Source organism: Ornithodoros turicata, chromosome 1 (assembly GCF_037126465.1).
Source record: "Ornithodoros turicata isolate Travis chromosome 1, ASM3712646v1, whole genome shotgun sequence".
NCBI lineage: Eukaryota > Metazoa > Arthropoda > Arachnida > Ixodida > Argasidae > Ornithodoros > Ornithodoros turicata.
In genome coordinates, this window is record NC_088201.1 from 232,715,858 (window position 1) to 232,740,600 (window position 24,743).

Sequence of the window (24,743 nt, forward strand, 5' to 3'; positions counted from 1 at the left end):
CAAATAAAACCCCCCGGGAGGGGGGGATTTATTGGCAGAAAAAAAAAGTAAAACAGAAAGGAGAAAGGTCAGCCCTACAGCACGCCGGCTTGCTATTCCCTTAAAAAAAGAAAGGAAAAATATAAGCAATAAAAAAGAAAATAACTAAAAGATAAATAAATAAATGAAAAAGACACTCGGCCCACATGGAGCCCAGGAGGCAGTGTCACGCAGAAAGGGGAGCACCGCTTTTGTGACTCTCCACTGGTTAGTTCGCTGCACAGGGCCAAGGAGTGTTGCGTTTTTGCGGATACTCTTCGTCTATAGGACCAGAAAGTGCTCCAATGTAAGATCCATTGTACCCAGCAGAAAAATTAACAATGGCAGCCCGTTCCAGCTGCATCGTCTTCACTCGATACGTAACAATGTGGAGAAGACTCTATGCATTGCATACGAGATTCGGCGGTTTCTGGTAGTCCTTACTTGTTTGTCTATTACTAGAGACAGTAACGGAAAGGATAAATGTTTAATGACTTCATTTGACGGAGAACCAAGTAGACAGGAGCCAAAACTAGAAGCCAAAACGGAAACGAATTTCGAGGGATTTTCAAGGGATTTTCAAGGGATTTCAAGGCATAATTAATACGGAATTCACGAAGCCGAAACTAGAAGCCAAAACGGAAGCGAATTTCAAGGGATTTTCAAGGGAATTTCAAGGGATTTCAAGGCATAATTAATACGGAATTCACGAAGCCGAAACTAGAAGCCAAAACGGAAACGAATTTCAAGGGATTTTCAAGGGATTTTCAAGGGATTTCAAGGCATAATTAATACGGAATTCACGAAGCCGAAACTAGAAGCCAAAACGGAAACGAATTTCAAGGGATTTTCAAGGCATTTTCAAAGGATTTCAAGGCATAATTAATACGGAATTCACGACGCCGAAACTAGAAGCCAAAACGGAAGCGAATTTCAAGGGATTTTCAAGGAAATTTCAAGGGATTTCAAGGCATAATTAATACGGAATTCACGAAGCCGAAACTAGAAGCCAAAACGGAAACGAATTTCAAGGGATTTTCAAGGGAATTTCAAGGGATGATTAATACGGAATTCACGAAGCCGTGCGGATTTGCCTTATCCATCCAGTCCACACATGAGTCAGTACAAGGAACTTGAACAATACACGAGCAATCGTGGAGTACATATATGTGCTCCACAATAAAAACAAAAAAGGGGCCGCGAAAATACCAGCAATTTGTATCTAATCGCTTAGCTTTTCTGCTAATTTATTTGGCGAGGCATGTAGCAGCACGCAAGTGGCACTCTGTCGATAAGTTATCATGTCGTAAGGAGAGATCATGGTTATGCATGTCTATGACTTTTTATATCTCGTTTACAATGCTGGAAACCAAATGGGGAGTATAAACATTGATATTTTATAAGTCGTGGAGGTTCGTAAGCTTTGCACATAACTTTAGCGAACTACTCAGTAATCGAATGCATTCTGCAGCTGTTGTGCATATGTCAGCATCAGTGTGAAAAAATAGCTCCGAAACGGAAACGGAGACGAAGTAGCGCTTGGGAAACGTCAGTCGGTACCGAAAGTAGGGAAACCGGTACGTCGGTACCGAAAGCTTCTATCACTCTGTTTGATAATGAAGTCAAATTCCTAAAAACGTGGGACAAGAAAAAGGATGACGAGTGTGTGGATGACACATTAACCTTCTGAGTGTCATATTTAAAGACGGTACTATGTTGCCAATAAATTCTTTCGTTGGAAGCAGACTTGTGCGTAACGCGTTACTAGTAATTGCGTTACTTGTAATCAATTACTTTTTTGAGTAACTTTTCGAGTAATCAGTTACTTTACTGTCAAAGTAATTTTTCGAGTAATCAATTACTTTCCTGAGTAATCGATTACTCTGTAATCGATTACTTTTCCGGCAGAGATTAGCTTATCTCTCAGACGTTCTGCCCAAAGTCAAGCCCCTGGTGCCAGGCTGTTCTACTACAGGAAGCGGAGGTTGTAATAACGTTCTGGAATTCAGAGTCTCTCTCCCTAATCTCTTTCTACGCCAATGTGTGATGGTACCTGAAGCTTTGCAGGTTTAGTGAGTCACGGGGAAATTCCACGCAATGCTCTTCCACAATCGGGTCAACGTTTTCCCGGGCGATAAATACAGTAGACGTACAGATCTCTTTGTCTACGTGTTTTTGTTTTTTCTTGTTACTTCAGCTGTTCCGCTGTTGCACTTTTTTCTTTTTTTTTTTTCTGAAGCAGAACAAAGACGGTTATAACTTGCGTGATTGCAGAGTAACGACCGAAGTAACGCGTTACTTTTCTACTCGTTACTCAATTACATTTGAAGTCGAGTAATTGGTAATGGTAATCAATTGCTTTTTCCACAGAAGTAACGGTAACGGTAATCAATTACTTTTTTCGAGTAACGGGCACAAGTCTGGTTGGAAGTCTAGCACCTGTCCTGTCGTCTCCTCTCTCTGTCCCGTTCCCAGTGCTAGTTCGTCATGCAAGATAGGGAGCTCTTGCGAACCGTAGGCTTCCTTTGGATTCAGACACCTTATCGCTGCCAGCCAATCAGTGCGCAGCTGATACGTCTTATACGGGCCAGAGAATCCCTGAAATGGAGCCCCCTCTCCGAATCCGTCTCGTGGAATCAATATGAGAACCCGACAATGCTCCATCACTGTTCCGGGAGCATCACGAATTACATGCGAGTGCTTAACGGTGGACGATGATTGGTCCCTCATTTTTGAAGTACGTGGTAGTATAAGAAAGAAAGAGATAAAGAGATGACGCAGCAGCACGGACGAGATGTAAGGAGAGCGAATAACGTTCTGAGGTTAAACACTAGAATTGCTTACACTCTAAATCTTTTCACACCTTTAAAGGTGTAACAACGTGCATGGCGCACGCCTTTTTAGGCGTAATTTTGGTAACATCATAAATGGAGCACGGTTTCGCACAAATTTTCTTTACTCGAGTGTTGTCTGTCCTCCAAAAATTCAGTCTTGCAACATCTCAACATTGTTCAACAGTATTGTAGACACTTGCGCGTGCTCGATTATCGATAGCGATGCGTATATGCATTAGCTCGTACCTACGATATCCAAGACATGATGAAACACTTGATCTTTAGTTATGCTTTCCGAATTTTGTAAAATATCATCCAGGAAATGCAGTGTTACGCAACCAGGTTGAATGTTCATGGCGCACACCTTTAAAGGTGTGAAAAAGTTTACAGTGTACAAACTACGGGAACTATCTTAACTTGGATTCAGCGGAATACGTTTGTTTCGGAGCAGTGTGACTGGGCGCGCCCATGGCACCCCCACACTGCTGTAATGGCTATCGGGTGACGTCAGGCAAGATGTTTCCTCTCAAGGAAGCTGCCATATTGGTTGTGGCGTATATCACTGGGCGCGGCGATGACGCCCGCACACTGTCGTAATGGCCACCGGGTGACGTGAAGGCAAGACGGTTACTGTTTACGAAATTGCCGTATAGCAGTGGCTGAAAACAACGACACGTGGCACCAAAGGGTGTGATGGTTCATTCTCGGATTCAATTAAGTATATGTACTAAGTTGTGCGTGTGTTTTCTGATTGCACATCAAGATCGTCCGACAATAAATCCTTTTAGTTGGGCGGCTACAAGTGTCTCGGTCGAATCTGTTGTGACCTTCCGTCCTGTCGGAACCGTCAGTTCTGCTGCAGCATTCAGATGTGAACCACACTTTGACCGTGCGAATTCGCCATAAGAAAGTGGAATCTCAATGCTCAATACGACGCAGTCTTCTTGTTCTCCGTTTATTTTATCCAACACACTAGGAATGTACAAGTGGTGATGATGGAATTGACAATGTCCTAAAAAAATGTTGACAAGATCTGATGGTTCTTCATCGACACTTTGAACTTTTACGCTTTCTTGACTATATCGTTTACCATCCCTTGCCGTAGCCTCCGGCAAGTCCGTAACCTCCTCCGACACCGTAGCCTCCGAGGCCACCCTTCACACCAGCACCGTATCCTCCGTAGCCAGCACCGGCTCCGTAGCCTCCGTAGCCACCGCCGAGGCCGTACCCTCCGTATCCACCGCCGAGACCGAAACCACCAGCACCGCCTCCGAGACCGAATCCACCAGCACCACCTCCGAGACCGAAGCCGCCAGCACCTCCTCCGAGACCGAAGCCTCCGAATCCTGCAGCTCCGCTTTGAAGAGCGGCAGCTGTACCGAGAGCAGCGCCGGCAGCGAGTCCAGCACCTGCTCCAACTCCAGCAGCTCCGTGCTGGATAAGGACTGGCGCGACGTTCTCGGTGACGGTGGTCACTGGTGCGGTCAGGTGACTAACAACGGGCTTGGTGACGAAGTGCTGCTTCACCACTGGCTGCTTCACAACACCGAGGCTAGCAACTGGGTGCTTTACTGGGTGTCCATGGCCAACCCTGCCGCCGTGGACGTGGCCTGGACCGACATGGCCGTGGCCCAGACCGTCGGCGTAGCCGAGTCCAGCGCCATAACCACCGTAACCTAGACCGGCGCCATAGCCACCGTATCCACCAGCGGCGTAGCCTCCATAGCCGCCGTGTCCACCAGCATGAGCGCAAGCCACAAGGGCTGCAAGGGCAACGACCTGTAACGACAATATTTGGTGAACGTTGGTGGCTTATCGTACGTACACTTTGATAAGGAACATATAATTTCCATAAACTTGCACTTGTTGTGCTACATTAAATCGCATGAAAAGCTCTAGGTGACGGCTAATTAACGGTTACACATCGTTGGCGCACTGCAACGAACTTCTAAAAACACTGATCGTAAATCACGACGTGTATGTTCTTCCTCCTCACGCCATGGTGATGGTTCAACCACGGCTATTTAATCACCTTTCATACCGCGGAAAAAAAATTAAGACGAAGAGCAGAAGGATGCGCAGCTACGAAGGTAGTAAACAGGAGGATGATAATTTTTTTATAAGCGATATATTTGTGCGAAGCACATAAAATGCGAAGGGAATATAATAAAGGGGAGACGATATTTTCCGCTTCAATCGCTGTGCACGTCTTCCCATTGAGGACGTGAAATTCAATGTGCTGTGTTACGTTATGGCCATTATATCTGATTCAGCAAAGCACATACATAGGACAGAGGCCACAAACAATAGGAAACGACGTACAGTGACCGTTTGTCGTTATCACCCGATTTTTTCCCGGATTCAGTTGACGCAATAAGTTCGCCAAGTATTATTTTCGTAGGCCACCGAACGTTCATTTACTGGGTGCTGTTAATGATGGAGTACTTTACAGGATATCGCTTATTTGCGTTGCGCGATGTAATAAATACTAAAAGCGTGAAATACAACCACAGACAGCAAATGGAATGTCCCTAATACAATGCGATACCAGCGATGGATTTCACGTTTTACAGCAAACAATTAAAATTTCGGCTAATAATTTTTCATTTATCTGCTTGAGGCACGTGCTTCACGAATCTTAATTCTTACTACTAATACCGTGGAACCTTAAGAAACCGTAATGGCACTCCGATTACTTATCGCTGTCATTCAATCAGATATCAGCAAGTTATCTGAACCACTCTAAAGGAATCAGGTGATTGGCTTATCATGTTTTTTTTTCGAGGCTCTATCGTAAAAATCGTACGTTCTCCTAAACCTCCCTACGAATATGACTACAAATACGTATTACTAGTAATGCTTCAGTTACAAAGTAGCTATTAGCTACTTGCAGAAATGTAGTGTGCAACTACTAGTTAAACTACTATGTCGAGTAGTTAATTACAGTAGTTAGGTTACCGCAGGCGCCAACTACTTCAGATTTTGCCGCAAGCTTTATGGCACGACTGTGCTTCCGACTATTACCTTGAGCTACTTGTTTGATGAGAACGGAGATGTAGAGCAATTGTGCCGTGCACGTGTACTAAATCTTCACTTTTATCACTGCTTGTGATTCATATTTAGGTGTCCAAGAACGCTATAGAACGGGGTTGGTGTTGATGGACAACGTTCAGTAGTTATAGATGTAGCTAAACTACATTGGAGTAGTTAAAAAAGTAGTTTTAACTACCTCCCCCGGAAAGTAGTTGAGCTACTAGTTAAACTACTCCATTGCAAAGTAGTTAGTAATTATAGTTAAACTACTGTAGAATTAGTGGCCATCGCTGGCTACTGGTATTACTAGTATTAATGATTACTAGTATTCGTTACTAATGCGCAGAGTCGTTCGAAATAACTATACACACTAAACGTGCGCTTCACAGTCACTACCGACCCTGCCCACTTGTATGTCACTATATCAACCTCCGCCGTACGCATGAATAGCTCCCACCCAGGCACAAGGACCGAGGACCGGGCACGAGCCAATGAGACACTCCTCTCGTCCATATACTCACAAATGCGTTCATGGTATACTTGTGCTTGTGCAGTGCTCAGAGGATCTGATGGCTGACAGCGGAGCAGGGTTTGCTTTTATACGGGTTTGAAAGGAGGAAACCGCAATGGGAGGAAGCCACTATCGGGGGAAACAATCGGGCACTGCAGGAAGGCGTCAGGAATAGAAGAGCAAGGAGCTGCAGACCAATAGGAACCGGTCCCCCCGCAATCAGTCACGTAAGAGGTTTAGGTGAAACTTTTTTTTTGTTTTTGTTAAATCGGGCTTCTATCTCTATTTATTTACTCTTTAAGTCTAGGTTTAACATGAGCTGAAGACTCACGATTTTTTTTTATTTCGTCGCAGCGCCGCGAAGCAACTGTTGCCATGAGCGGCGTACAGATGTGGACAGACTCCCACAATCAGTCACGTAAGAGGTTTAGGTGAAACTTTTTTTTTTGTTAAATCGGGCTTCTATCTCTATTTATTTACTCTTTAAGTCTAGGTTTAACATGAGCTAAAGACTCATGATTTTTTTTATTTCTTCGCAGCGCCGCGAAGCAACTGTTGCCATGAGCGGCGTACAGATGTGGACAGACTCCCACAATCAGTCACGTAAGAGGTTTAGGTGAAACTTTTTTTTTTGTTGTTGTTAAATCGGGCTTCTATCTCTATTTATTTACTCTTTAAGTCCAGGTTTAACATGAGCTGAAGACTCATGATTTTTTTTTATTTCGTCGCAGCGCCGCGAAGCAACTGTTGCCATGAGCGGCGTACAGATGTGGACAGACTCCCACAATCAGTCACGTAAGAGGTTTAGGTGAAACTTTTTTTTGTTAAATCGGGCTTCTATCTCTATTTATTTACTCTTTAAGTCTAGGTTTAACATGAGCTGAAGACTCATGATTTTTTTTTATTTCGTCGTAGCGCCGCGAAGCAACTGTTGCCATGAGCGGCGTACAGATGTGGACAGACTCCCACAATCAGTCACGTAAGAGGTTTAGGTGAAACTTTTTTTTTTGTTAAATCGGGCTTCTATCTCTATTTATTTACTCTTTAAGTCTAAGTTAAACATGAGCTGAAGACTCATGATTTTTTTTTATTTCGTCGCAGCGCCGCGAAGCAACTGTTGCCATGAGCGGCGTACAGATGTGGACAGACTCCCACAATCAGTCACGTAAGAGGTTTAGGTGAAACTTTTTTTTTGTTAAATCGGGCTTCTATCTCTATTTATTTACTCTTTAAGTCTAGGTTTAACATGAGCTAAAGACTCATAATTTTTTTTATTTCGTCGCAGCGCCACGAAGCAAGTGTTGCCATGAGCGGCGTACAGATGTGGACAGACTCCCACAATCAGTCACGTAAGAGGTTTAGGTGAAACTTTTTTGTGTTGTTGTTAAATCGGGCTTCTATCTCTATTTATTTGCTCTTTAAGTCTAGGTTTAACATGAGCTGAAGACTCATGATTTTTTTTTTATTTCGTCGCAGCGCCGCGAAGCAACTGTTGCCATGAGCTGCGTACAGATGTGGACAGACTCCCACAATCAGTCACGTAAGAGGTTTAGGTGAAACTTTTTTTTTTGTTAAATCGGGCTTCTATCTCTATTTATTTACTCTTTAAGTCTAGGTTTAACATGAGCTGAAGACTCATGATTTTTTTTATTTCGTCACAGCGCCGCGAAGCAACTGTTGCCATGAGCGGCGTACAGATGTGGACAGACTCCCACAATCAGTCACGTAAGAGGTTTAGGTGAAACTTTTTTTTTTTTTGTTAAATCGGGCTTCTATCTCTATTTATTTACTCTTTAAGTCCAGGTTTAACATGAGATGAAGACTCATGATTTTTTTTTATTTCGTCGCAGCGCCGCGAAGCAACTGTTGCCATGAGCGGCGTACAGATGTGGACAGGTGGAAAGAGGACAGCAGTAAGGAGTGGGTGGTTAGTATGCGGCCTGGACCAACTTCAGGGGCAACTGTGTCGACATTCGCCTGGAAAGTATTCGGAAAATCGAGGGAAAACCTCAGACAGCACAGAGACTCATGATTAAAGCCCGGATAAATATGCACTAAATACTCCCGAAATATGCATGCAACAACAGACTGATAATTTTAAAAATATGCTGTAAAATTCCTTATTCTATGCAATGTTTTCATCGTTCTTGGTGCAAAAGCCAAACACATAATCCCTATTTCTTAGTATTTTATCAGGGATCAGCAATTTTCTCACGCACTCGCACACCCCTTAACACCCCGCAAACTTTGCTCGGCACCCCCCCCCCTCCCCCCACCCCCGGAGGTGAGATGTCCTTTTGACCCTCAGAAATGTGCTCTTTCTTCCTGTCTTTTCTTCGTCCAATGATTATGCACACACGTTGCCTTCTTTTGCGTGTAAGAGTTATGGGTCTTGTTTCTTCACCTGTCTCTTAAGTTCATCTAACAAAACAATTCAATTCAATTTAACTATATTGCAATGCAAGTCTAAGAGTTACATAGGGGTGGCCAAAAAAACAGCATCATGCTGTTTGACGAGGGCGCATCCCCCTGATTCAGTGCAGCAACAGCAAGCAATATATAGTAATTCCGATCGTCAATCTTAAGCGTAAAAAAAAAAATACTACAATGAAACAAGGAAACGGGATAAATATATATATATACATTACAGAAAATTAGACATCATCATAGACAAAAAAAAAGAGACTGACACCAACCTTTGGGGCTCGGCGCGCCCGGGTCAAAAGAGCGAAGAGGCACCAACCCCAAAAATGCATCTTGCAATTTGTAAAATATGTATCCGCCCACCATACTCATTATCACAGTAGAAGGTGAGGCGAAGAAACATAGAAAATGACACAACACATAGCCTGAATTTCGCCCAAAGCAATCAGATCAATGGAAAGAAGCAGTCGAAAAGGCACCAGCAGCTTCCAGTCTCCGGAACGCACATCCGTTGGGAGCGGGTTCAACTCCTGCTGCTCCATTTCATTGACCATATTCATTATATTGCGTGCATTTCGGGTCAAACGCCGAGGATCGAGGATTCAATGCATATTGTTCCTTTTGCACTCAGTTTTCAAAGGCGTAATGCCTTCTGTTGTGCACATGTTCACTGTTTACGTTCTCTCTGTTTTTTTTCTCCTTTTTTTTTTCTTCTGTTCTTCCTTCCTCTTATTTCTATACCAGTTCTGCATACATCATAGGATCCCGCCAGAGTGTGTGATTCTTCAGATTTAGTTTTGTGTTCTTCATTTTTCTTTTGTTTTGCTTTCCTTCTTTTCGTTTTCTTTTTTCTTTGCCTTTTTTATCTTCCCCCTTTCACTTTCTTTTGAATAACAAGCCGACATCCATCTGGCTTACCTCTCCTTTCTTTTTTTTTTCTTAATAAGCAATTCCCCCCCCCTCTCCGCTAGAGTACTTAGTTCAGGTTGCGCCCTTGCCCCCCCCCCCCCCCCCCGGGAAAGTGAAAACCCTCCGCCTCTGCTGACGTGTTTTGCTAGCTATTTGACGTTGCAGATTACATATTAACGTATTATTATATTTTACAGCCCTAAGGTGTGTTTTTAAAAGGAGAAAATCGTAAATATTTTGTACCTTCATTATTTTTAGGCGATCAAAAATATTTGCTGTGTGACGATCGAAAGGAACGCCTGCAATCAATCTTACTGCCCTTTTTTTGTAATATATAAAGTTTAAGTCTTAGATGGTAATAGGTAATAGGCTTAATAGGTGAGGTGAGACCGTATTAATGTATTGTAAAGAGTAACCTTTACGAAGTTCGGGAGTGTGTAACGGTAAGTAGACAGGATGCCAATGACTTTCGCAATTTTGTTTTGAAGATACGCCAAGTGACAATCCCAAGTCAGATTATCTGAAAATAGTACCCCTAGGGTTTTAATCGATCTTACAATTTCAATAAACCGGTTACCTAACATAATGTTGAAGGGAATGGATACAGATTTATTACGTGTCCTATATGGAGATATTTACCGAACTTTCGAGTTTCTTAGAGTGAACAAGTCAAGTCATTGTGTCACCAGCCTCATATTCAAAATACAACAAACTGCGCAATCAAGCCGTTAGTAAAAGATTGACGCTTACGGGCCACTGTTTTTTTTTTGTTTGTTTTTTGCGAAATCGGGTGGTATTGGCACGGTGTGGCAAAACAAAAAGAAAATGAGGGGGGAGAAAGGACGAACAAAAAGAGACTGGTGTGTTACAGAAATAGAACTGTGCAAGTGTACGTGTGCATGCTTGATCAAACTCTGGAAAGTGTTGATTAATGCACCATTAAGTCGCCGTCATTGGTTGACATATTAGTCGCAGCACGTGTCATTACGCCACCTCCGTTTGGTCTTCACCGACAGCTGTGACCTTTTTTTTCTCTTCATAACAATACCAGGTGCGTTGCACCGAGGGCTAGGATGACCATTTCTATGCACCTGCTTTCAGAAGGGTGTCTATTGCCATCTTCGACTGTCTATACCGTGTGTTTCCTGCGAAACGTGCCCATACCACGGCTGCCTTGAGTCTCAGCATCCCGCTTTCAATGTCTGCCTGCCTGCTCCAAATACGTCGCTTGCGCTCTCGCTGTGTCCAAGATTTCACAGAACGTGCCATCTCGCCCAATACATTTCTGCACTACATCGACCCAAAAATGCAATACGTCCCTCCCCCAAACATCACGAGGAGGGAGGCGTCCGTTATCCACCGTCTTCGGTTAAGCGTGGCTCGAACGCCAACACCGCTCTTCCAACTCAACACGCTTGACACCCCTACATGTGCAGCCTGCTCTACCGAGGGCAACACTTCCCACCTACTCCACCACTGTCGCCTGTTCGCCGCTCCCCGTGCCACTCTGATGGAGCGGCTAGCTGCCCTAGGGCTCAGGGAGGTCACGCTGGCAACGCTACTGGGCCCTCTGCAACGCCCCATTCAGTGGCGCGTCGGAAGGGAACTCGTACGCTTCCTTACCGACACAGGGCTCGCGCTGAGCCTGTGACTGCGCCTCTTCTTTCGCTCTTTCCGATTTGTCTTTCTTTTTTCTTCTTTCTCTTTATTTTTCCTTTTCTCCCTTTTCCTTTTTGTAAGCGGGAATAGCAAGTCGGCTGCTGGAGCCAGGCTAACCTTTCCCCTCTTTCGTGTTTTTTGTTTTGCAATAAACCTATATTCCCCCCCCCCCGGGTGTTTCAGTTAAATCCCCGCGCTAAATAATTCGCGGACGGGTGCACCAATAGACGAACTTTCTTTTTTTACAAGTATCTGCCCGATACCACCTACACGATGCGCACCGTGTGAATGAGCGGGAGGCGCTCATTATTTAAATAAAAATTCAAATTAGTTTCGTAAAAAAAAACGTAACTTCTAAAGCAGGGTGCTGTCGGCATTAAAATGGGTACTACCCCTTTTGGGACCTTCAGTGGACACCTTTTAGAGAAAAATCTTCCACCGAAGCGGGTGATTTCTTGCAGTAATTAATTGGTTTCGGTTTACGTATTTTTGTTGCGGCTTGCCGCGGCGAACAACAACTTTATTTTGGCTTTGAAGAGTGGGGAGGTTCATCGCCACAGGCGATACTCTACCCCATTGCTGGTTGCGATGGGGGGAATAAAATAATGAGCCCCTTCACAATAACGATCGAAGTCCGATGGTGTTCAGAAATCTCAGAAGAGCTTTGAGCGCAGATCGTTGTTGGGCTGGATTGTGCCAGGCACCAAGCAATTTCGATAGGGAGAAGGGGCGAGAGTCCAGCTGACCACACACTAAACTGTTTTACACCTATGTTAGTGTAAGAGGGGTGTATTTTGCAATACACACCCAGATCACACTCATATTACGCCTCTTCGAGGCTGACACTCTCACAGATGGGTGTGAATTGGGTGCACATCTACATTGGTGCGTTAAGGGTGTGCTAAGTGTGTAATAAGGGTGGAATGGTTTAAGGGTGTTTTGCCTCATTGTAAAATGTTTAACATTGTCATGGAATATGAATGGCGTGTACACTGAGCCTTAATTCCCCTCATACCAAAACAAGTAAAAAACACAGGCGTTATCGTGAAGGTGAGTTGATACACCAAGCAATTCCTCAATTCAGTGCTTTCCTTGTTATATAATCAAATTAAACTTAGACACCTCACCCTTGGTTTTGACTGGAATGCGAGCAGGGCAATCAAATTTGCAGACTCTCCCAAGACAGGCAATGTATGTAGTATATGTTTTACTCTTAGAAAGGAAATGCCTTTCTGAGTGTGCTTTTGGTTCGTCATTCCATTTATGTGATGTTTCAAATTCATCTCTAAATTTAAGCGTCTATATCCTTATCCCTATGTGAGACCCGCTATTGCTACAATATGGCACCAGTTCGTAATTGCTATATTGAGAGGACACAATGCATTACATGTTCATGTTATGCATTTACTTTGGCTGATGTGCATGATACACTCACTGTGGAAACAAAGCTGCACACGTCACGCCACACCAAAAATTGAATCAGTTTCAGTTATAGGGTATCGCCCAATTACCAGTATAGATCAACAAACCGGACAACCGCTAAGCAGACGTTACATCCTTTCATAGGTGTGTATGTGGGTGTGTTGTGAAATACACCCTGAGAGGCCGGTGTATTCTATTACACCTACATACTTTTACACTCAAAAGGGTGTGAGTTATGGTACACCTAGCTTACACTCAAAATGGTGTAAACAAGTTTAGTGTGCAAGATACTCGGAGAGTGTGGTTCGGGAAGGTTGGTAGTGGGAGCAATCAAGAAGAATATGCTCCAGATCCTCTAGAGCAGCACAGTGGCAGCAGGTGGGAGAGTCAACTTGTCTCAAGCGGTGACGCCACTCCGAAACAGGAACAACATTCGATTCCACCAGAATTTTCGCGAAAGAGGACCTAACGCTGTCCCGAAAACACCAAAACCATCCATGAAAAAAAAGAAGAAGAAAGGAACGAAGAAGTAAGTTCTCGCGCCTAAACATAGTGCAAAATATGCACTTTTCACACGTTTTGATGTGAACTATAACAACGTGCAAAACATGCATTTATATGCGGCAAACAACACTTCTGATCTGTCCCAGAGCAAGACCAAAAGTATAACAACAACAACAACTTGATTTTAAGATGATGAGTGGGGATTTTCATCTCCAGAGGTGGTACTCGACCCCATTGCTGGTGGTGATCTGGGGAATGATATTGATACGGGCAGCACAGCGTAGTGATGGCAATGGTTTAATAGACAGAATGATAATGCGCGTGACATGCGCACGCCGCTGCTAACACCACCGTCGTCGTCGTCGTAACATTGCCCCCCTCCCCGAGGCGTGTCCTCCGGGGCACGACAGATGGAGAATGCAATGCTATGGGGGCACAACAGGTGTCGACGATGATGAGCAAGGCAACGGTGGGGCGAATGATGGAGATGTGTCCCGATGCGGGAACGTACAAATGGTGGGCGATGATGGGGCGCTGGTGAATTGACGCTGTGCTGCCTCCACGGGGTCTGTGTCGAGAATATCCCTCACTGGGCGCTGCCGTCGTGGGCGTCGTTGGGCGTCTTCGGGGCTGGGGCATCTTCGGGGCTTCGGCGTCTTCGGGGCTTCGGCGTCGTCTCGTCATAGGGTCGGGGCTGAGGCGTCGATGGCCACGACAACAGCGCTTTCAACGAAGGGTGCCCCGCACCTCCACCAAATGATACGGGCAGCAGCGTCGAGATGGCAATGATTTAATGACAGAATGATAATGCACGTGACATGCGCCCGCCGCTGCTGACACCACCGTCGTCGTCGTCGTAACAATATAATGAGCCCCTCCGCAACAGGGATCGTTCAGATACGAAACCATATCGAGAACAAGCAAACTAACATGCATTTAAACGCACCAAGGTTAACGTGACCATATTCCTCCGACCCCACTGCGAGACATCGGAGAGGGGGGGGGGGCTATCAGCAAATAAAATACATTTCACTTCACCAATTCGCAGTGCGGTTACGTTTCCCTGTATTTCAACTGGTATTGCGTAGTAACGTTTGACGTGTGTCTAGCAGAACGATACGAGGTCGATGTAATAGGAGTGCACCAGTCTCTGGTAGGAGTCTGTATTCTTAAGCCAGTTTGTATTCTGTCTTTTGTATCTCCTTTGCGGCGTGGAGATTAACCGTTATTACAGTTTTGCAACGTTCATACCTGCCTAGCGCACATATTAAACAATTTTACGATGATGTATTCTGTTACTGTGTCCTTATGCTTCTATGGATATATGAACGGATAATCTAGCCCCCCAACTTGCTGAATCACGGAATCCCCACTTGGTCATTCTCGTCATCGTCGTGATGGATAATCTTGGTATTCACCCTTTCAATGTTTACAAACAGAAAGCGCAACCGGAAATTGACTAGGGTTCCCAGCGTCTGCATGTGGCACTACGCCCTTTCACTCATTTAAGTTACACCCTTTCATTATTTGTAAACAGTGAAAGGGTTTAAAGGAGTACAGAGGGCCATCCTAAAAAAATTCAGGTTAAGACGTCTGATGAAAGTGTGTGTGTAATTTTACCGAATAGCGCGAAAGGGTTTGCTGTGTGCAATTTGTTTCCCAGAAAAAAAATTCACATAAACATAGCTCCGCGCGTTCACCCTTAACTCGCCACTCCGAGTATAACGAGGAGGAGGAGGTATGATGCCACGTCACCGATGACGTTACAGGGAGGACACGTTCTGGTTCGCCGGTCAGTGGGCGTCCGCGAGTGCCTTGTCCCTTTGCCGCCGTAAACCAGTTTTGCCAGTTCTCCCGGGAGAATTGGGGATAGAAGGAGCGGCCGAATCATGACCGAGCCAATAGCAATGCTCTTTCAGAACCCCGAACAGCCGAATAGCAGACGACAGCGGAGTAGCAGACAACATTTCTCTGGACCAATCAGCGAGCGTGATCCTTGTAGCGTCAGCGCGAGGTTCCAGGCAGATCACAGGCTGGTATTGCTCTGCACCGCCGTTGCGCACGGTCGCTTTTTGCGGCGTACATTAAAACCAATTTCTGTGATAATTATGACTCTGTGGTGTGAATTACTTCGCGTGGTGCATCTCACTGGTCTACTTAACAGTTTTATAGGAAAAAAACAGGGTGTTAAAAATGACTTCTGTGCTACTTAAACCGAAACGAATGACACGGCGAGGCACCACATGTAGCCGCTGACTCTGGGAGCCCTACACTCTTAGAAATGAACTTCACCACATAGCACGCTCCTAGCCAACCATCACCCCGAATGACAACGTTCTCGCCCCTGATTTGTTGAAAACGGGAGGAGGAGCCTATTTTGTGCCGTGTATAATGGACACAAAATAGGCTCCTCCTCCCGTTTTCAACAAATCTAGGGCGAGGACGTTGTCATTCGGTGTGATGGTTGGCTAGGAGCGTGCTATGTGGTGAAGTTCATTTTTAAGAGTGTAGGCAACTTCCGATTGTGCTATCTGTTTGTAAACAGTGAAGGGGTGAATATCACGACCATTCGGCTCCCACGCAGCTTGATGAAGAAAACGAGCCCATGCGTTCTTTTTTCTTTTTCACAAAGTAGTCTCATAGGGATGGCTTATTAGCGAATGCATCACAATATTTAATTGGCAGGACCGTGGAAACATGTGAGTCGGAAGAGGCCAACGTTGGAGTAAAACATCTTCTTTTGCCGACGTTTTCTTCCTTTTTTTTTTAATTCGCGCATCGTTCCAGCCAAAAGTGGTACAAAACGCCGTCCCCATGTATAGTCTGGTGGGACAGCGTGACCACGACCACAAAAGTGGGATCGTCCCGCCTCAATCGGGACGCGTCAGGTCACATTATGCAAAGGGCAGTTGTATGATCACATTATACGAAGGACTGATTGGTCCCGAAGCAAGACCAAAAGTGTTTTTTTTTTCATCCTTCGGACACGAAACCATATCGAGGAGAAAAGAAAAGAAAAAGAAGAAAAGAAAACCCTGGCGATCTACACAGGTACAGGTGGATGACATTCCGGACTAATGTGTGAGGCACATGAATCTTGCCTGTCTTGGGTAGTTAACTAAGTGGAACTTGCTAGTTTGCAGCCCGCTGTGGATTATGTCAGGTATTTATGGCAGGCCATTCTTCTCCAATTGGGGCAGGGTGGCAGCTTGCTGTACGGTACGGAGGAGTGTGTGACACTGCTCGCTATTCGAACCTGTTTCTTTTCTTCTTTTTTTTTCAGTTATGTTCTAAGATGTTTGTGATGTTTGAGAATATCACTGGGTTAGGTGTAGCAAGCACATGCGAAATTTGGTATGGCAGAGTGTCGTAGCTTCTGAAATAACGTCGTAACATCGTTGGTTTGGGAGTAAAATCAACGGCGTGTGCTCACTAGGTTGTACAATGACGTCAACATGAGATATACCGCACCTTAGCCGAGGTAACGTGAGTGTGAAGCCGCTATAAAGGTACAGTTGGAGTAAAGATAACGGTTCAATTGTCATCGTTCAACCGATCAAAATGTGATGAAGTCTATGTGCGTACCCAATAAGCTATGTTAAAGGGGCTGAGACAGGCCATTCCATGTTATCCCAGGTAAACTTAACAGACGCTTCTTTGCATCAATGTGATCCTGTATTGAAAGTTTCATAGCAGAGAGGGTGATAGAACCGGAGAAAATGGGCACCGCGAATACCGAAACCCATGCAGCGGGGGGGGGGGGGGGGGGGGTGACAGGAATTATTGATTTTAAGCCCGCCATCACCAGATTAAAGAGTGTCTGACTTAAAATGCTCCTTTGGGGGACTCTTTGATGAAACTGACGCCTGGGGCTTTAGTCTTGGGATGTACAGACAACGGCAGTTTGGTCCGTAAGGAAGTCTGGGAGCCAGCTGATGGGTCGACCGGATACAAAAAAAAAAAAAAAAAAAACGCAAAGCGTGCCGCACACAAATGTGCGAGAGTATATCACATGCGTGACTGATATCAAGAAAGTCGATACTACGATCCGCCGATGAGAACGAGCACGTTGGACTGAAGAGACTAGGTCGAGAGCACACGTTAGTTTTCTTTTATTGCTGGAATCTGATCTTTGATGTGGCCCAGCGCATATTCCACACCTTGTAGCACTTCGGCAACTTCGAGCGGTATAGCCAAACCGTTGGCAGTTACAGCACTGCATGGGGCCTTCTGTGTACTCGTGGACTATGAACGTCTGGAGTCCTACGGCAATTCGGTAGGGAACGAAGGAACGAACGAACGAGCGAGTTTCTTGTGCCCAAGGACGGCCGCAAGTGCCTTGGTGTTAGCGCACTATGAAATTACAGTAATGTACATACAGGGTGTCCCACCGAAAAAGGGCCAGGGGCTAAGGAAAAAACGGAGTGCTCTACAAAAATGGAACCAACTGTATGTGCCTGACAGTTGTGTGGTTTATCCAAAAATATTTTTTCATCGCCCCTTGTCAATTAATTAGCGGTAATTAATGTTCAAACTTTTTAATTATTGGTTTTAGCTCAAGGGGCTTTAGCTTAATTGACAAGGGGCGATGCAAAAAAAATATTTTTTGATAGACCACACAACTGCCAAGCACGTACAGTTGGTTCCATTTGTGTAGAACACTCCGTTTTTCCTTTAGCCCCTGGCCATTTTTCGGTGGGACACGCTGTATGTACAACAAAACACGTTAGTGATATAAAGGAAAAGGCAGGAAGGCAATAATCCAAGGCACTAGGAGGTGAGAAGAACATACAAATGATAAACATATCGGGGACATAATTGCAAAATGACACGGAAGAGGCTCAAAAAAGCACAATATTTCAGGCAACTTTTGAAAGAGTACAATGAAGAGAAAAGAAGGTAACGAGACAACAAAAATGAAGACAGCAGGAACAAATAAGTCGGGTCAGGATGGCATCATTTAAGGCAAGCAATATGGTGGTTTTAAAAGCAGTGCATGAGGAAAAGTATCACATGAGGACGAAAAAGAGATCACCAAAATTTGACAACGTGCGAGTGGGTAATAACGCCAGGTTTTACGCACATGGAAGGACGGTGGATTGCGAAAGGTACCATACGAATAGCGAAAAATTACGCAGCTTGTCAAGAGGGGGGGGGGGGGAATTGACAGTGGAACATACACATTTGTAGGGGAGTGAGGCATCAGCAATTTGACACCGCTTTGTTAGGGGGAGGAGTTTAAGGTGTTCTAAGCAGGTCCCACAAACTCACTTCGGAAAAGCGTGCAACGAAGAAGGCCGCCACTAGATACCCCACTGTTGCCGTTCCGGATCACTTCAGCGCGCTAGGTTTAGCGGCAAAATGTTTTTGTTGTTTCTGCGAATAAACCTAGTCTTTATATGTCCAAATAAAACGCGTATAACAATTTTCTGTGTCGTGTTTTACTTTTTGGTCCCGTTTTTAAACGTGTTGAGCGATCGGAAGGATCTAGTGCACGGCTGCGTGCCTCACATAGCGTACCTGTCGTACCAGGCGCCACAGGCGCAGTCGTCCATTTCTCATTCGGTGACTTGGCCTGGCTTGGATTGTGCTTCAACTGGATCTTTAGCGCGCTACAATCCAATGCAAGCGAACGTCTGGTAACAATGGGGTATCTAAGGGCGGCCTCCGGCATTGCACGCATCGGGATAAGAACAAATACATGGGAAAATGGCGACCTTGGGGGACCTGGTTCTAAGGATACGGGTTATGGTTTGAAAAGCCATGATGACACTGCGTAACGGAGTGAACACATCACCACCATCTTCTACCATTGAATCCCGAACCTGTCGCCTTCCGGGAATAATGCCTGCAATACTGAGGTAGAGCAAAGGTATTCGTTTGAGTACTCCTTGGGAACATCATAAACCTTGCTCATATTTCTGCCATACGATTGGGCATTGATGGTAGCACATGAATTCCAGCTAAACACTTAGCTGACAAAAAGTGGTCGGCAGCCGCTTCAGACCGTACGGAGACGAAGAGAACATCCCGATTGGAACGGCGGTTCATAGCCTGTGGTTGGGCTAGCAGGCGCATCTCAGCAGCGAATGATTTCAGACTCACCCTCCAAAAGGAATAGCCACTAGATGCTGGCCGTGTGGGAATGCGACCGGCCCTATTCTTCCTGTACGTGACAATGGTGAACGAGTCATCAAGAATTGTAGCAGCGTTGGCATCGTTCATCTCATCTCTCCGGTGGGGAGCGACCGATACCAAAGTGTCCTTAGCGTTACCAGGCACATTCGTGTCCTACCAAACACCACACAATACGACTATTTGTGACTAAAACTCGGAATTTTGACATTTTACGTCTATTTCCACGACTGTACCCATGACTGGACCTTTTTATGGCCCCTGCTATTCCCAAGTGCTGCAGTGAGGTGACTTTCGGCCATTACTGGCAATTATGATGTGTCGTTTGAGTTGGCTCCCAACCACGACTCGATTTTCCGTAACTGCTGTTGCTACAACACTGTAAATACTAAAAACTAACAACAATTGTACGATGGCAGTTGAAGAAAAGGCACCAGCAGGGGGATTCGAACCCATACCATCTGATTGCCGGTCAGAGACGCTAACAATTACACCATGCTAGCTACCCTCTCTTCAACCTACCAAGAAATGCAGGAAACACTGGGACCACGCACTCAACCTCAACACATTTTGTCTTAGACTCTTGCCATTCACTCCCACATTCGTACAGAGGAACACGCTCGTACGCTCGGCGCCATCTTTTTTTCATGTAGCGTTGTAGTGGATGAGACAGTTAAACATGGAAGGAAAAACAAAGCCTCGAAGGAAAAGCCTCGGAACACCCAGTTGTATATTAAAAAATGGCGTCGGTTTAAGAAGAGGCATCAGCAGTGGGATCCGAACCGATACCCTCTGATTGCCGGTCACAGTCTTTACCAACATGGAACCCAGCAAACACCGTTTGTAACTCCTGCGGGGAACTCTGACTTTTCACGTCTATTTTGACGGGCTGAGATAAGTATATGTAGTTGTTAACCACTGGTAATAGTGATATGTCATTGCAAAAATGCATCATATGTAATACATGTTTAGGCCTGTTCCGACATATAGCGATTTGTTATATAGCGCTAAGAAATAGCGCGACATTTTCCTCCTCGTAGTGCTCGAAACAGCTAACAATTAGCGCTTGCCGAAGGTGAGCTCTCAACTTTTCCAGTGCGAATATCAGCATTGAGGCCAGTTCCCACATATAGGGCTTTGCTACATAGCGCTAGAAAATTGCGCTATATCTTCCTACTCGCATTGCTGCGAACTGCTATAAAACCACCCTTGTCGAAGTAGAGCCGCGGCCAGCTTTTCTAGCTCTATTTTGAGCGGGGTATGTGCGTTAACCAACCCAGAGCTTCTTTCAGGCGTGACGTCGCGGAAGCTGGGGTTTGTTTTGCTTCCGATTACTCGAAGTAAAAAAGCGGGAAGGCAAGGACGACGCGAAAATGTCCACGAGTTTCATCTGCCGATGCACGGCTGCTTGGTTACTATAGTTCTGTATCGTGATCAGAGCATCGAAAGTGTCATCCGCGTTCATGCTGCGGATACCCGACGCAGACCGTAAACAATCACGGTAGTTCCGGAGCATCACGTCGCAACGAGATATCCCGTGACTGCAGCAGGATATAGCGCTCTGTGCTCGGTTGTATGTGAGAACGGCAAGCAGAAAAACAGCGCCACATTTTAAGAGCTATTTTCTAGCGCTATAAAGCGAAGCGCTGTATGTGGGAACTGGTCTTTACATTCGTGTAGGCCAAGGAGGAGGCCCTTCAGCGATGACGTCGCGGAAGTCGTGGAGTTTCATTGGTTCCGCATTTCACTGCACGGCGACCGCTTTTGTACCTTCAAGTCTGTCGTCCAAAATGTCTGGTAATTTTTCGTTCTGTCAGTCGATCGAACTTGTTCGTCTGCATGTTGTCCAATGTCTTGTGCGTCATGACGGGAGAGACCGGGAACCATCACCAAACTTCGGCTAAATCATAGCACTGGCGCCGCTTTGCAAGCGTGAACATAACGTCCGAGAACAGTGAGCGCTGTGCTTGCGCGCTTTTTTGTTGCGCTATATTAGCGCACTGCAGTGGCGTAGCCAGACCTCCAAGTTAGGGGGGGGGGGCTCGATACCAAAACTCGCCTCACTTCGCCCCCTCCCACTGATCATGGGTGCAACAAAACACACATACTTATGCACCCTACAAAATACGGATGAAAAAATAAGAAGGAATGAAAATAATTGGTTTGGACGTTCGCAATACGATTGCATGTATAGGCTGTCACGAGATTGGAAGTATTTTGAAAAGCTCATAGTTTGAAAACAATTCAAGAGTGCTGCTTAGATAGACGTCATGAACTGCAAGAACTTTCGCGATCGTCACACTGGTCTCACCCTCCATATATTATGTTCCGGTCGGATTTTCACGATTGGCGTGGGTCTGTCCAAGGCAGGTGGGGGGGGGGCTCGAGCCCCCCCCCCAGCCCCCCCGTGGCTATGCCACTGGCGCACTACTACTACTGGCCTCTTCCGACATATAGCGGCGCGCTAATCTAGCGCTACAAAACAGCACGCAAAAACAGCGCTCACTGTTGTCGAACGGTTCACACTTGCAAACCGGCGCTATACTGCCAAAATTTAGCGGAGGTTCTGTGGTCGTTTCTGGTCTCTCTCATCATAGCGCCTCCGGAGTTCGACAGCATGCGGAGTTGCGGACGCACCAGTTTGATCAACTGACTAAACGAGGAATTAGCGGGCATCTTGGATGACAGACTCGCCGGTTGGAATGCGGCCGCCGTGCCGTGAAGTGCGGACGCAAAACAACTCCAGGACATCCGGGACGTCATCGCTGAAGCAGCTCCTCCCATTGGTCAACACGAATGTAGTGCTAACATTAGCGCTGAGAAATATCCATATCCGCCATTACCCGGTGCCAGCTGTGCCGTCTGGGGTTTTTCCTGGGTTTTCCTTGGAAGCTTTCAGACATGTGTCGGCACAGTTCCCGTAGAAGTCGACCCTGGACGCACATTCCCCCAGGGCGTCAGTCGTGACGTTGCCCACCTCTGTGAGGCCGACAACGGCGAGCCCTTTCACCATCACCACCACCACCACGTTGACCAAAAGTTGACCAAAAGTTGACCAAAAAGTTGACACGAGCTCAACTGCGGCAGGCGCTAATTTTTAGCGTCTTGGAGCACTGCGAGGAGGAAGATATTGCGCTATTTTTTAGCGCTATATAACAAATCGCCATATGTCGGAACATACCTTTAGTCTTTCGTAATCACATAAATGAACTCACGTCTGAAATAGCGCAAATATATGGTCACAAAAATGTCATAGTTATCACCGATAGTGATAGCATTCCTGCTATATATTTTTTGAAGGAGCAATACTCTAGAACCGGAACATTCACGCATACCACGCTGTGTGTCAATCACGGCGCCCAATTATAGTGTTATCGCTTCTGATTTCAGAAGACCGCTGGGCGTAAGCGTTCTTTTATGACAAGTAGCACCTCTGACACAGAGGCAATCTTCAGAAGAACTGCAACACAGATTGAGACGATATACTATGATCATACGTATCAGTGTAGAGTATAAGTAAAACGATTGAGCAATGGTTGACCAAGCTATACGCGTAGTATTGTACCAAAGGACGAAAGGAATACTAGACTCAGCCAAAAACATGTCACTGTGACACAAATCCTGGGGAAAGTTGTGAGAAAACAAAATATGCCTTAGCCGTTGCCAGGATCTAGGATTTTGTGAGATACGAAACTAGAGATCGCCGCGGGGGGGGGGGCGCTCATTTCTGCTATTTGTAGGAATTCAATGTCGCCGCGGTTTGCAGGTAAAATCCGGGTTCACCCGCAAGGCGTCCGCGGACAGTGTGGGTAAACACGCAGTACCCACACACCCTAAATTAACATTTAGCGACACTAACTTACTTAATATATTGGTAGTTTCCCCAGCCTTCATGGATAAAAATACCCAAAAAATTAAACCCATTTTCTCACATAGACCACGGTGATTCTAACTTTCACCGGCGCAGGTGTCTCTCACTTAAATACCTGACCAATTCGACACCGAACAAAAAGCGAAGCAGCGCGCATTCGTCGAAATCAGTTCTCTTTTCTGACATGTTTTGCTGTTTTGTTATTTGCGACTAGAAAATCAGTGTCGCTGCAGGTTGCGGGTGGCTGCGGGTGTACCCGCACTGTGTCCGCGGGTAGCGCGGGTATACCCGCATTGGATGCCGTATATACGCCAGGGGATTCTAGCTGCGTAAAATATGACATAACGCACAGGATATGGAACGTGCGAGGCAATAGACCTCTACCCGAGAAACGTCATCATGACGTTGCTAGACAGACTGAAACCGAAACAAATCGGAAGGGGAGGGGGTTCCACGAATGGGCACTTGTCCGGTGCCTCCTATTGAAAGCAAAAAAAAAAAAAAAAGAGTAGGACCGAAGGTCGCGTCCCTTTGAGGGACCATCGTAATCCCGTCAAGATTGTGGCTTCCTGCGCTACCTTGTTCGCCCCTAGCTTCGGGCGTAGTTGAAGTCTACCAAATTGGTGGCGCTGTCGAACACTATGACGTCATTTGTTTACAAACAGGGAGAGGTCTATACGGTAGTAAAATCGATAACAGAATCAATTTTTCGATGCATTTTTATTGCCATCAACATTCCATGAACTACTCGCTCGCACGCGTACAATGAATGCTCAGATGGTGACGATGAAATTACACAATGCGCCGATGCCTCCGTAACACCCACATTCCAACACTCACACTTTCTTGACTACTTCGGTTACCATCCCTTGCCGTAACCTCCGACGGCACCGTAACCTCCTCCCAGACCTCCATAGCCTCCCTTGAGACCGCCACCGTAACCTCCGACACCGCCCTTCAGACCGGCCCCGTATCCTCCGTAGCCGCCACCGAGTCCGTAGCCTCCGTAACCACCGCCGAGACCGTAGCCTCCGAATCCGCCTCCGAGACCGAAGCCGCCAGCACCACCTCCGAGGCCGAAGCCGCCAGCACCACCTCCGAGACCGAAGCCGCCGGCACCTCCTCCGAGACCGAAGCCTCCGAACCCTGCTGCCCCACTTTGGAGGGCAGCAGCGGTACCGAGCGCAGCACCAGCAGCGAGTCCAGCGCCAGCTCCAACGCCAGCAGCTCCATGGTGGGTGACGACTGGTGCGACGTTCTCGGTGACAGTGGTCACTGGAGCGGTGAGGTGGCTGACCACTGGCTTGGTGACGAAGTGCTGCTTCACCACTGGCTGCTTCACAACACCGAGGGTAGCAACTGGGTGCTTGACTGGGTGGCCGTGGGCGACTTTGCCGCCGTGCACGTGTCCTGGTCCGACGTG

At 46.1% G+C, this 24,743-nt stretch overlaps 1 protein-coding gene across 1 annotated transcript; it reads right to left on the minus strand.

The window, feature by feature from the left end:
• Positions 1-3,938: 3,938 nt before the first annotated feature.
• LOC135396129 (uncharacterized) lies at positions 3,939-24,553 on the minus strand. The gene is made up of 4 exons (XM_064627168.1): positions 24,540-24,553; positions 24,184-24,477; positions 19,420-19,480; positions 3,939-4,631 (listed from the first exon to the last, which is right to left on the minus strand). The coding sequence occupies exons 1-4, from the start codon at positions 24,551-24,553 to the stop codon at positions 3,939-3,941; spliced, it is 1,062 nt and encodes a 353-aa protein (XP_064483238.1).
• Between the last annotated feature and the right edge of the window lie 190 nt (positions 24,554-24,743).

Bases quoted from the DNA above. Each gene is read 5' to 3' on its own strand.
- LOC135396129 (XM_064627168.1), bottom strand. The intron at 19,481-24,183 runs GTAACCGAAGTA...TGTCACGTACAG, and splicing joins GGAGGTTACGGCAAGGGATG to GAAGAATAGGGCCGGTCGCA. The intron at 4,632-19,419 runs GTGAGTCTGAAA...TTGTCGTTACAG, and splicing joins GTGGCTATTCCTTTTGGAGG to GTCGTTGCCCTTGCAGCCCT.